Source organism: Aptenodytes patagonicus, chromosome 1 (assembly GCF_965638725.1).
Source record: "Aptenodytes patagonicus chromosome 1, bAptPat1.pri.cur, whole genome shotgun sequence".
NCBI classification, from domain to species: domain Eukaryota; kingdom Metazoa; phylum Chordata; class Aves; order Sphenisciformes; family Spheniscidae; genus Aptenodytes; species Aptenodytes patagonicus.
In genome coordinates, this window is record NC_134949.1 from 34,590,203 (window position 1) to 34,603,826 (window position 13,624).

At 34.2% G+C, this 13,624-nt stretch overlaps 1 protein-coding gene across 1 annotated transcript in view; it reads left to right on the top strand.

The window, feature by feature from the left end:
- ARID2 (AT-rich interaction domain 2) overlaps window positions 1–13,624 on the top strand; it is a 109,894-nt gene that overhangs the window by 63,007 nt on the left and 33,263 nt on the right. Inside the window, exons 6-11 of the mRNA XM_076331753.1 lie at window positions 1,424–1,491; window positions 10,352–10,418; window positions 10,500–10,750; window positions 11,879–11,975; window positions 12,055–12,264; window positions 12,669–12,836. Of these exons, the coding sequence (XP_076187868.1) occupies window positions 1,424–1,491; window positions 10,352–10,418; window positions 10,500–10,750; window positions 11,879–11,975; window positions 12,055–12,264; window positions 12,669–12,836 (861 nt within the window). The remainder of the gene's footprint in view (window positions 1–1,423; window positions 1,492–10,351; window positions 10,419–10,499; window positions 10,751–11,878; window positions 11,976–12,054; window positions 12,265–12,668; window positions 12,837–13,624) is intronic.

A 13,624-nucleotide genomic window follows, 5' to 3' on the forward strand; every position in this document is an offset into this window, starting at 1 on the left:
CATTATTTTTTTTGGATGTTGCAAAAGTAGACAGTGTTTTCTCGAGTTCTTAACTTGGACTCTGAGCCACAGGCTTGTTCCATAGCTGCTCTGTATTAGTGTTTCTTATATTGAAAAATATTTGAGGTAAAGCCAAGAGGAATGATGAGCATGTAATAGGCTTGCTCTTTTCATTCCCTGGGGAAAACTTCACTTTTTATCTTACCTGATTACATTTTCTGGATAAATCCAAGGAGTGTCCTAGCAGCATTAGGAGGACTAATTGGGACAAACTGGGGAAAGAAAGGGGGAGTGTGTTGACTTATATTTGAAGCATGAAGCTTCTATTTGAAATTCTCACATGCTTTTATATTATAAATAATGAAGGTAAATCTGTCAGCTTTGGTGATTAAATGAAATCTGCAATTAGCAGATTCAGGTAGTATGAAAATACTGTCAAGATAATTTCAGGTGTAAATAAATGATAGATGATTAACTTAATTTAATGCGGGTTTTAGATTTGGCTTGTCTGTAATTGAGGTTTTATCATTGTTACTGTCTGTAATGCACTGCTTCCAGGTAACAACAAAAATACGTCTTCAGCTTTTTTCCCCCCCCATAAAGTTTGAGATGACAATTATATTGTATGTGATAGAGCAGCCCCAGGGGTTTGGGGGTATATAGTATCTTCAATTTGGAGTGCTGCATAAGCCTTGGTTTAGATTCTCTGAGTTGAAAGCTGATGTGGTCTTGGAATTGAGATTTGTAGCATTTTGTTCAAAACAATAAAACATTATGAACCAAAATGTTTAAGTGTAACTTAAATGTGTCATTAGTTCATTACAGAACTGTTGCAAGACAAAGTTTATTTTTGGATTGACTGAGTCTTTGAGTCAGACTGACTGAGTCTTTGCTGCTTTCAAGGAGTGATGATCAGAAAATTTGTGGTAGTGGCTCCACCAAACACCCAAGAACATCCGTTAGGCTTCCTGGTTAAATATTGACTTTCAATTGAGTGCTGTCAAAATCTCACTGCTACTATTATGCTTTTTAGAAAACATTAGTGGGAATTTGTTTAATTACTAAAGTAGTGTTTACAGCTTATACAGTGCCCATGGAAAACAGTTGTTGATGTGAGGCTGAAAATTGAGCAGTCATCTTGACTCCTGGAAAAGGGCTATGGAGAAGTCTTCTATGTGGTTTTTAAAGGGTTCACAAGCTAGTCTATTCTTTATGGACTACTTATTCTCAATTAAAACTGCAGTAGCAGTTAATTAAATGACTATAGACATTTCAGTTGCTTTATGCAATTTAGTACAGGACTTCTAATGAAGAAACACTGGAAGAGTCTGTAGTGTTCTTGAGTATTTAGTTTATGGATTAGTAAAAAGTCAAAAATGTTCATTTTTTAAATTTTACTAAATTCTGCTTTTTATGCTTAAAGCTTTAGGATCATTTTCTGCTGTATTTGGAGAAGAATGGAAGGAGAAAACTGATAGAGATTTTGTTAAGGTAATTTAAAAATTATTAAAATCATTTCGAACTGCATATGGCGGGTATCAAATCATTTAAAAAGATAGAAAATTATAAGATATACTAGCATATGTCTTTTGAATTACTCTCAACTTTATTCCTTTGATTTAAATATAATAGGACACTAAATCACAGTTGTCCATAAAATGTTTGGATAAGCAGGAAGAAATGTATTAAGAAAAAACAGGTGTAGGCAAATGCATAAAGAGGTTCTGTGTTTCTTTTTGTAAGAGAGCTAATATGTGTGAGGAAAACGAAAACTGGCCAACATATTTAGCCAGAGAAAAAAATGCTGTTTTTTTAAAAACTGCCATGATCAGTAAAGAAACATTCTGGATTATGCAAATTAAGTCCATAATATAAGAAGTGTAGGACAAATTTAAGTAAATTAGAAATGTTGCGACTTTGTTTCAGGTAAACTATTTTTGCACAAGGCTTTTTTATCTTTCCACTAGAGGGCATGATCTACTGTACAAGTAATGAAATTAAGTAAAAATATAACTAAAGTTTCTTTGTATAAATGCTTCCTCTTTATTCTAGGTGAGCATTTTGAGGTGAATGAGAGCATGAAATAGATTATAGTTGAAAGAGGTTTGACATTTCAGCATATTTGCTACGCTATACAATTTCCTTAAATTGAATTTCAGGTGATGATTTACATGGCTAAAATAGAAGAAAGCAAAATTAAAATATATTTTGATAACTTATGCTTTTTATTAAGTAAAAATGTGAAGGGAGAAGCTGCTGAGTTCCTTATGAACTCATAGCCAGGTTTCTGCTCAATTTCTTAATCGTCTCATATGCTGAAATCTCTTACCAGTATTACAGAGAAATATTTGCTAGGAGCTTTTTCCATTTGTCTTTTGTTTTATTTTTATGTAACTCAATTTTGGGACAAGTTGGACCATAGTCATGTTAGTTAAATGATAAGTATTGCTGAAATATCAGTGAATAGATTCCCTAACCAAAATTTCCTAGGTAAAGTTAAGAACAAAAAAGGTAAGCTCTCATATTTGTTGGTATATGAACTTGAAAATGTGGTTCAAATGTGCTGAAGGTAAGTGTAAAAAAAAAAAAAAAAAAAAAAAAAAAAAAAAAAAAAAAAAAAAAAAAAAAAAAAAAAAAAAAAAAAAAAAAAAAATTGCTTCATAATCTTTGTTTCCTTTTTCTATCCAAATATGTCCAGAAGTACTATAGGTTGTGTTTTGGTTTGGTTTTTTTTAAAAGCACTTATCACTTCTGTGTTGACTTCACCCTAAACTGTCACACTGTTGCTGATCTAGAGCAGCAACAAGTGCCACGTCTAGATCTGTAAACATTTAAAATTACACAGAATTCTAATTTATTATATGTTCATTAATTATATAAACTTAAGTAATTGTGATAGATAAGGACAGATGGTTCTGATGAATGTTTTTAATGAAGTGTTAAGTAGAACCACTGTAACTGCAATAAGGTTTACTAATAAGAAACTTGGATGCTCTCCAAGATCTATTTTTGAACATTACAACATGTATAGTACCATTCTGTAGTGAAATACTGCTGAAAGCATGTCAGAAACTAACACCAGATCTAAAAATATCTCTAATGCCAAGAATCCAGATTTTTCAGAATATCTTACTTCAAGCATTTGTTTGACCCTACTACTGGAAGTAATTTATTTTGTATTGCAGCTGTAGCTGTGTCAAAACAGAAATAAGGCGAAGCATTATGGGAGCTTCATGACATAGGAGAGAGATATTTGGTTGGCAAAGTAGAGATTGTGTATCTGTTTTTTTAAATTTGCTTTTACAACTTTAATAGAATTGTCACCGAAAATCAGGAATAAAACTTATCTTACAACTATTTACAACAGAATGACTATTGAATGTGTGTCCCTCCTTTCACTTTTCACATCGTCTTTTTAAAAATTCTTTCTTTGTTTGTTTTTTTTTTTATTTTGCTGCCAGTTGTTTGTGTCTTGATTTTGTAAGGTTATTGTTCCAGTTTGTTTCTCTAATATAATGGCAACAGATGAGAAATTTGTGTGAAGATGAAAATGGAAAAGAGTTTTTAAGTGGGAGAGGAAAAATGCAGAATTATGAATTAAAAGTATAGCGATGGCATGAACACACGAATGGTAGAGATTCATAGAAAGTAGGGTGGGAAAAGCATTTCTTAAACACGTGAATTCTAAACTAACACGAATTGAATTGATGAAATTCTGTTGAGTTTGTAAATGTTACCCTCAGACCATAGTGGATTTTTCATGTGTTGGAGTTTTGGGGTGGGGGGATGGCTGAGAAATATTAGAAATCTTGAAGCTGTTCTGAAAATGATTCTCAGGGTTAAATTCAGGATTCATCGAGAAATAATAAACTTGGATTCTTGGCAATTGAATGTCAGTTTAAGTGTTGATATGTCAGTTTTATGAAAAAAAAAAAAAAATTGAACTCGGTCTTCATTAACTGAAAACAGCTTTTCAAATGCAGTGAAACAAATATAAATGATCTAAGAGATATGGTCAGAGTATTTGACATTTCATCTCTATAGCTACTCTTATTAACTTTTTTCCAAGCTCCTCCTCCTGCTTATTAAAATATATGAACATAAACTTGGAACTTTGGATTTTATAGAGACATTTAGTTTCTGTATTTCAATGTCTTTATACAGACATTGGGGGGTAATTTTAGAATTATGTATTTATACTGAAATGTTTTGTGGAAGTTTTTAATGTTTGCTTAAAATAAGCTTGACTTAATTTTTAGTCTCTTAATCATATTAATATTTTTAAATTAGTTTTTAATAAAGAAAAATGGCCATATTCTTTTCTTCATTATTTTTTCTCTTCATTCTACCATATCTTTGCACACTAGGAGTGGTACGGCATCACCGTTAGTATTTATCCCACTCTTAAATATCTACACAATAACTGTTGATTGTTTGGTGTTCAGTCAGCTCTTGAGTCCTATGTGATTTATCATAAAGACTTTGTCAATTTTTTCAGCACCAATACTTTGATTTTTATATTCTGCTGTTCTCTAATTTTGACTTAAAATCATTCTACTTTACGTATGCAGTATCGTGATTTTTTCAGAACAGTCTACTGGTTCCATAATGTCATATTCACGAGCAAAGGAGCTTGCCTATTTAGTTGTGTCTTCCAACATCACTGCTCTTCCAGTTGAAGGTGGAGATGGAAAACAATGTGTTTCTTTATACTTTGAGGGAATCAATTACCTTTTCTTTCCCTCCCCCCAGTCCTTACTGCATTACAAAAAGCTGTTTGGAAAATTTGTAACTTCCGTTATCTTATCTGCAGCACTACATATTTTCTCACTTTCTACAGTGATTCCCTCTAAACTGAATCAAATGTCTTTACTAGTCAGTGAATCTGTTCCATTAATTGTCAGAATTTGAATATTATTTTAGTTGAACCTGCTGTTATCCCTTGTAGCTATGTTAATTTGTTGCTTTCTCCCCTCTTGATTTTTCCTGGTGCTGTCAATAAGCTTAAATCTCTAGTTAGTTGGAATGACTGCATGTCCTTACTTAAGGATTGGAACAACTGGCAAAAGCCAGTCATCTTGTATCTCCTCTTGTTTTGTTTTGTCATCCCCATCCCTAAGCTCTGATGACATCCTGCTCAAATGTTTTCTCATCTACTCCGGAAGCTTTCCCATTTTTAACTGTTTAATTTCTCTTCCAATTTCCTCACGTTAGTAAGGTTCACTTGTGAGTATAGTTTGTCTTTCAAGAGTGACTTGTTTATGTAGCATGCTCATAATCAGATAGATCTAGCTGTTTTTCCAGGTATTTCTTTAATGTCTCCAGCAGCTGCCCACTATCTGATGTAGTATATGAATAATTGCATTAAATTTGTTCATGCGCAATTAATTTCTGTTTACTTCAATTTAAACATTGGGATTTCACGTTCTTGGACTTCTTGAGGCCTCTTGTACCTGTAGGGTTCCAAAATCAATGCTTATGCAGTTTTTGTGCTTTCTTTATTGCTTTGCAATTTTGTGAAGTTCTTATTTTGTTGTCTAACTCTTTCTTCTTTGTATAAGTTTAATAATAATTTTCTTTACTGTGCATTTATTCTTTGAATCTTTCTCAGATAGTGTGTAGAGAGAGATCCTTATACATTTAAATGCCTGAAATACTTTTCAAATGTCACCTTTCTTGTCTCTCACAGGGATCTGTCAAGCTGACTTGACTTCAGTTGCTCTCATATTTTTCTTGGACAATAAGTAGTCATGATCATTGCTACATTACATGATTTGTGGACTCAAATGTCCCTTGTTTCTATGGACAGTAATTTGGTTAATCTGATTTCCAGTGAATTCTGTATAATCCTGTGCATCTTTTTCCAGAGGAACTTGGCTACTGACAGTAATCAGATTGTGCATGTGAGTCTAGTTCTTTACCTTTGTCCATTATCTCTTAGCATCTGGATGTCACGTAGTCAAGCATTGTTTGTTTGCTTCCAAGTTTTAGCTTTATATTCCTATTACCAGTGTGTTATCATGTTCTAAAATATATATAGGAATAACTATTGATAAAGAGCTTCACTTTTTCATCCTTTCTTGTTCATTTCTGTTGATATGAAGTATCAGATTGCAGCTATCCATAGTTTATAGTAGGGAATAAATAACTGCTTGTGATGCTAAATTGATTTTTTTTTTCTTGCCTCTGTGATATAAGTACGTTTTTCAAAGGAATGCCCAGAAAGCTTAACTTAACTCATCTTTTTCCACTTTTGCCTTTCTTTTGAGCAAACAAAAATTTTGTCGTGTTTCACCCTGTTCTCTTCTAACAGATAGGTTGTGAACATTGTATGTAGGTTATTTAATTTTATTTTCCACCTCATCATTCTCTGCCCACCCCCATCTTTTTTGGGGATCTTTTCTGCTTAGGCAAGAAACAAATGTGGAGTGGACTGAGAGCAATCAAGCCAGTCTGCTTAAATGCAAAAAAGAAGGTGATTCAAGCCAACTCTTTCCTTGTTAAGAAAAGAAATAGAGGCTGCAGACTCATTCTGAACTTAAGACATCTGAACCCCTTTATTCAGGAGTACAAGATGGTGATTACTGTAGGTAATCCTAGCACTTTGGAAGAAGAACTGGGTGGTTTTTTTGATCATTTACTGGCAGGACACATGATTCCAGTGTGAAGATTTGTCTGAGACATGGAAACATCTGTATTTCACCAGGATCACAGAGGATAACTTTCAGAACAACGTGCTCTTCTTTTTTTATTGGTGTTTTTTCCCTACTATGTTGTAAGGGGTTTTGTAATTAATGAGCTTAATCGTTCCAGTTAAGGAATGGAACGTACAATTTACCTTCCTGAAAGTCTTATCAAGGACTTTTTTTTTTTTTTTTTTTTTTTCTTTCTTTCACTCTTTCTTTCTGAAGAGGTCTTAAGTGTCCTGGAATTTGCTTTGGGTTTCTTGGACTCCTCTGTCTGAGTGAAAGATGCAGAGTTTGTATTCACTATTGACTCTGCGTTATTGTTTATATGGGGGTCAGGTGAAATCTGTTTGTCATAGCATCTCTCAAAAAACCTGCGTTTTTTTAAATGTTTGGACAACTTGATTTTATGCCTGACAACTTGATTGAGACTTTGTCATAGGCCAGGCCGACTGCACTTTTTTAATTCCTTACATGACTGTACATGCAGTGCACAAAGTATTGCTTCAAGCTGGTTGTCATTCCCTGAACAGAATAGTAACTTTTCTGAGGGAGGTAGTCGACTCTTCTATGTAATGGTGCCTGCTAGAAGATAGCTTGTTGGAATCAAATGGAAAGTTGCTCAACCTTCTAAATAATTAGAGACTGATGTCTCTTTCCTTGGCTAGGAACTCACCTCAGCTATCTATGGTAAAGCTTTCAGCTGTTTTGGAGCTCAGTATAGTGATAAATGCATGTCAGGCTTCCATCTGTACATTCGTTGTTGCAACGTGCTTGTCAAGCTAAAGTCCTGGGAAATCTTGACCCCTCTACAGTTAGCAGCCCATCTCTAAAATAGATACATTAAATGCCACATATAGTAATTTGTGTCTTAGCTGCTTGGATTTCTGAACACATTACTTACTGATAAGCTGTTTAAGTTACTGGCTTGTTGAATGGAGGATGTAGGATAGTATTTCTGAGTTTTTTGGTGATATCACTGGAGCTTTTGCAGAACGTTTGAAATCTTAGAATCTGCAAAGTGCTCACAGGAAGCCTGGTTTGCTACTGCAGTAGGCATTTCACGGTTGCTGAAACGCCCATGACAGATGTTGGCTTTGGGAATGCAAGCCTACAGTTTTTTAGCAAGCAAAAGGCTCTGGGACACTTCCGCAGGTAAAGCAGTGTTCTTGGTGAGCATTATCACCCACAGTGCTTCTGTATGTAGAAATAAACACTCAAGAGAGGAAAAAATACCTCTCTCTTTTAATTGTTCTTTTTGAAGTTGTATTGTCTGCATAATCATGTCCTATCCTCCAGATTCTCTTCCTTGGAGCTTTAAGAGCCTTCCCAAATCTCTAGGTCTCAGAGGAACTGAGTCTGTGCGGGACACACATTATTCTGGTGTGCTTCATGTAGGTAACAGGGCTTGTGCATATGCTCTAGGTAATCCTGAGGCAAAAATTCTCTAGTTTGAGTGGTTAGCATCTTATGCTCACAGCATGATTGTGTAATGAAACAATTTGAAGAATAACAGTGATGTGTAAGTAAACTTTATTAGGTGCCTTGGCGTGTGTCTCATTTTAACTTACAGAAAGGAGGCATGTTCTGTTCTTCTCTGAAAAAGATACTCTCATCTGAGCTGACAACTAGCATTGTTTGACAGACTGCTTCTTAAGGAAAGGGAGACTTTCTCAGTTGTTCAAGCAACTAGAGTGGATCTGTTTATTCTGCAAGTTTTAGGTGAGATGTACAGTTTTCCAGCAATGTATTCCTGTCCTCATCTTTAGCCATAGGATTTTGAGGCTTTATCTTTAGCAGTGTCTGTAGCGTCTTCATCTGCAAAAAACTTAAATCCTCATTTTCCATCCCTTTGAGAACATGTCCAGAATGATTTGCCTTCCAGATAGAAAAAATGTGCTCCTTTATGACTTTACATTGCCAGAGGTTTTCAAATATTTCATTTTGGACTATACACTTAAGTATTAAGAGGCAAAAAGTGGATTATTGGAGGGTTTAGCTAGCAAATGTGATGATGCTGTTTTAACATTTAACATGTGACAGCCGTTTTAACATGGTGTTGTGATTGACTTTGGCCTCTTCCAAAGAGATTCAGGTTGAAGTTGAAGACTTTAAGTATCTCTGTTCAATATTCACTTTTTAAAAAAAACCTTAACTGATTAAACAACTAATCTTTAAAAGCTTCTGAGGTTTTTCTTCTAAGTAGCAGTGAAATGTGAAGGCTTACTGTCTTCATTGCTTTTCCAAAAGGAAATGTCCTAAAGGAAAGCGTGTACTGACTAGTAAATTTCCAGACAATATACTTCTGTGTGCTTTTTAAAATAATGACTGAAGCCTCTTCTTTAAATAGTCTCCTTCTCTAAAAGTAAACGCAGCTCAAAATGAAGTACATGCCACAGATTTTACCTGCATGCCTTGCTTTTCTGTGGCTCTTGATGATAGCCTCAGTATTAATTAGAAAAATCTGTTTGTCACAAACAGTAAGAAGTTAGACTTTTATCTGGCTGTTCTTGCCTTTGCTAAAACGAGGTAATAATCTTTTCTGTGCAAGTAATCCTCTTTACTAAACAGCACTTGGATGTCATTTAGCAGCATTGCAGTGGAAAATAAAATTCTTTTCCTTCCAGTTTAGAAAATCTGTAGTATTCTATTTTTCAAGAAAATAATAGTGTCAAGCGTGGTATGAATGCTGTAATTTAGTAATTACATTTGCATAGCAAAATTTCTCCTGCTGTTCAGCTGGTTGTACTTCCCATCCTTCCCTTTTTATCCAGATTTATTTGTGGTTTTAGTCTGTGATCGTAGCCAAAAGAAGAGCTGTATTTCATTAGTTAGTCAAAGGAATGTATAAATTTTTATTAGTCAATGGAATGTTTATATTTTTATTATAATATTCACATTAGGATGTATATATATCACTATATATTTGTATATAAATATACATCACAATGTGTATTTTTATTAGCCTGTAAAACGTAATCCCTTGATTAATTCTTGAATTTCAACAGGACTAGCGACATAACAACCATTTACAGATCAGACCATATATTTGTAAAGTAATTTGAATTCCAGTTTGCTGAAGCATTCTGTTTTGCGTATATTTATAAAGGTTTTTGGTGATGGTGGTTGTGCTTCTCTCTTTTCATTCATCTATGATGATGTGGAAAACATAGCAGAAGCTTTAAAAAGTCTCTCCAGGTAGAAATCTGACTGTTGTACTTCTAGGAGGAGCTAAAATCTACTGAAACTGAGAGGAGTCACCACCTTCTGCTTTAGGAGTTCACTGTTAGTAGGAGGTGAAGGAGGATGAACTCTACTTTTTTTGCACTTCATAATTGCTGTATTTCTAATTGTTTGTGGAGAACTGTCCATATAGTTTCAGTATGTGCTTCAGCAAAGTACTTCTGTGGTAGTGTTGGTTGATCATGAATGTGTACTTCTGGTGCTTGAGAGAAAGAGTTTCTTAATGTAAAGTACCGAACATCTTGCATATCATCCCGTAAGTGAAAAATATTGTTACAATTAGATGAATCAAAGTACTAGGAAATTTTTAAAGAACGATCCTTTTCATATTTTTTCAATATTTTAAAATAATAGAAATAAAAATAATATTTAAAGAAATATCATCCCCTAGAAATTAAGTGTATTTTTAATTCTTTCTTCAGTTTTGGAAGGATATTGTTGAGGATATTGAAGTTCGTGATCTAATTTCTGACAGAAGCAAATCTCAAGGTGAGACATCTTGACTAATCTTTATACATACATCTTGGTAAATATAGCAAAAGAGCTAAAACTTCTTTATTTACTTTGTAGATATTCCATCGGAAGAATGGATTTGGGAATCCTTATTTCATCCACCTCGCAAATTGGGCATTAATGATATTGAAGGGCAGCGGGTACTTCAGATCGCAGTGATTTTACGTAATCTTTCTTTTGAAGAGGGAAATGTTAAACTTTTGGCAGCTAATCGTACTTGTCTTCGGTTCCTGCTACTCTCTGCTCATAGTCATTTTATTTCTCTACGGCAGTTGGGGCTTGACACACTGGGAAATATTGCAGCAGAGGTAATGTGCTTCAAAACAGAACAATTAAAATATAATTTGATAAAAGCATTACTTTAGTGTTAATTAAATTAATTACTTTTTTCCTTGATCGTTGGATGAAGCAGGAAATAAATTATTGTCTGAATTTGTAAATAGCAATTTGAAAACAAGTATTCAGGGCCAAACCAAAAATATACACTGTGTGTGTCGGTTTGCTTAAATACAATCACATGGAGAAGACTGATTGTATAGGGAGATACAAGATATTCATAGTGCATAATTTTTAGTTTAGTTTCTCAGAGAGAAGAATGGAATTTAGTTAAATTCTGCAGACTGTACACTAGCTTCTTCACTTTATAATTATAATCTTTAGTCATAATTTCAAAATAGTACATTTGAGGAAGGGGGTGGTAGAGGGTTTCATGCCATGTGTAGTGGGCACCAGTAAGCTACTCATATGCCACTGGGTGTACCGCCTGAATCACGTGAGGCATCCTTTTCTTTTCAAAGAGGTTTGAATGTAATAAAATACACTATTTCAGTATGTCATATTGTGCAGATAAATTATACAGATTTTATAGGTAATATGTTCAGATATCCCTTATATTTTAAAATATAACAGATAAGTTAAATGGGTAGGTATCAGAGAATGAGACTTGGAGTATTGGTCCACTGCTGAATATTGAAAAAAAGATGGCGTTCTCATTTACCATGTATCCAACTTGTCTTGAATAAGAGACAATGTTACATATTATAATGTCTGAGAGCTCTGATTGAGAAGTAGATAGAAACAGGATGAACGATTGTGATAGCATTTGGGAAGAAATGTTTGTCATTTCTCAAGTTCTGTTCTTTGTTGGATGTTAAAATATATTTGTGTATACTGTTGACTGGTTGGGAATAAAGTTGTTTTCCTTATTCTGAGCACTGGAAAGTGTAAATTAGGCTGCTACTTCAGAGCAGAAAAGGAGGAAGGGGCTCAAAATGCTAGCTACAATAAAAAGTTCACAGGGTTCTGTTTTTGTGAACACAAACGTCATTTAAACACTTTTGAATCCTATATTTTGATACGCAAATTTAAGGATTTGAGCCATTAGCACTATATGGATAGTGTTAGTCATAGATTTTTTTTTTTTTCTTTCTCATCAGCTTCTCTTGGATCCTGTTGATTTCAAAACTACTCATCTAATGTTTCACACTGTTACAAAATGCCTCATGTCAAGGGATAGATTTTTAAAGATGAGAGGTAAGATCTCTAGCTATTCTATTGTTATATTAAAATTTTAATTGTTGCTGTTTAAAACTATTTTGTATTTGTTCTTCAGGCATGGAAATCTTGGCAAATCTTTGTAAGGCTGAAGATAATGGTGTCTTAATTTGTGAGTATGTGGATCAAGAATCCTATAAAGAGATCATATGTCATCTCACGCTACCAGATGTGCTGCTTGTAATCTCGGCACTTGAGGTGCTGTACATGCTCACAGAAATGGGAGAAGTGGCCTGCTCAAAGATTGCTAAAGTAGAGAAGAGCATAGGTAAGGGAGAAGCAAAATCTATTACGCTCACTTATGTAGGAAAAAAGACTTAAGAATATGTCATGTTCAGTGGTTAAAAATGTGGCTTGATTATGGTGTGTGCAGCTTAGGGATGGATATTAGAATAGAAAGTTTTATGAAAATTTCGTCTCTGTGTCCTCAAGAAATTGATGATGCTAATAACGAGGGAAGCTAAAACTTTTGAAGTAGGTTTTTGGTTTTTTGATGATTTTTTTTTTTTAATGGCATGAAGTGCGTGTAAAAAAAAAAAAAAAAATCTACAGAAGCATGCAGAGGCTTGTTTTCTTTCAACACATGGCAATTTTACAGCAAATCAATATGTCCCGGCAGCATTCATTTGTCTTGTCCTAATGTCGTTGTCGGTTTTACGTTTAATACTTTAGATACATTAGTATGTCTGGTTTCTATGGACATCCAGATGTTTGGACCTGATGCACTTACTGCTGTAAAACTCATTGAACATCAGTGCACTAGCCAGCAAGGAGTACCTGATGTCAGACCACAAGTAATGGATCATGGTTCTTCACAGGCCCATGCAACAGGTGTCCCAGGTTAGTATCACTGCAAGAGAGCATACTCTTCTACAAAATTTTCTACCTGGCATGTGTGATTTTTATCTTCTGTAGGTTTCTGATTAATTTACATAAGTATAGCATTATGCATAACATACGGTATCTTTTTCAGACACTTGTTCACAAAGCAAATATAAAGCTATGTTAGCCAAAACTGTTGTGAAACAAACTTTAAAAGAATCTTAATATTTTTCAGTTGCTAATCTGAAAATTTACTGAAAGTTATGTACACTCCTTATTTTAACTTGTTCAGTGGAAAGAAAAAGTATCCATTCTAGATTGTTCCCATGATTTGCAGAGAATTAGAGGTCCATTTTATATTGTGTTTTTTACACAGAATATTATGGGTCAGTAACGTATAGTATTTGATAGAATTGCAGAGATGAGATAAACACACAAAATCATGCCTTTATGGAAGCTGCTAAACAGCTTATTGTGATGTGAACCAAATTTTAACTATTGTTTAAAGCTTGAAAAGTGTTTTGTAAATTGTAAATTAAATTGTAATTATGATTAATTTTTGCAGTTTTATTTTGGGATTAAATATAGGCACTTAGGAAGTTAATGGCACAGCTAACTATTATGGGTCAGGGGGAATAGCATATGTACCTCATTCTGTCTTTACTAATAAAAGCACATAGCAGTATACCACAAGTGCACACAAGATGGAACATAGCTATTTGTTCTGGGGAAAAAATGGAGAAAGAACCATTATGACAGACACTGGCTTGCATGTCTAAGTGTACTGTTTCTGGAATGGGTGCAGA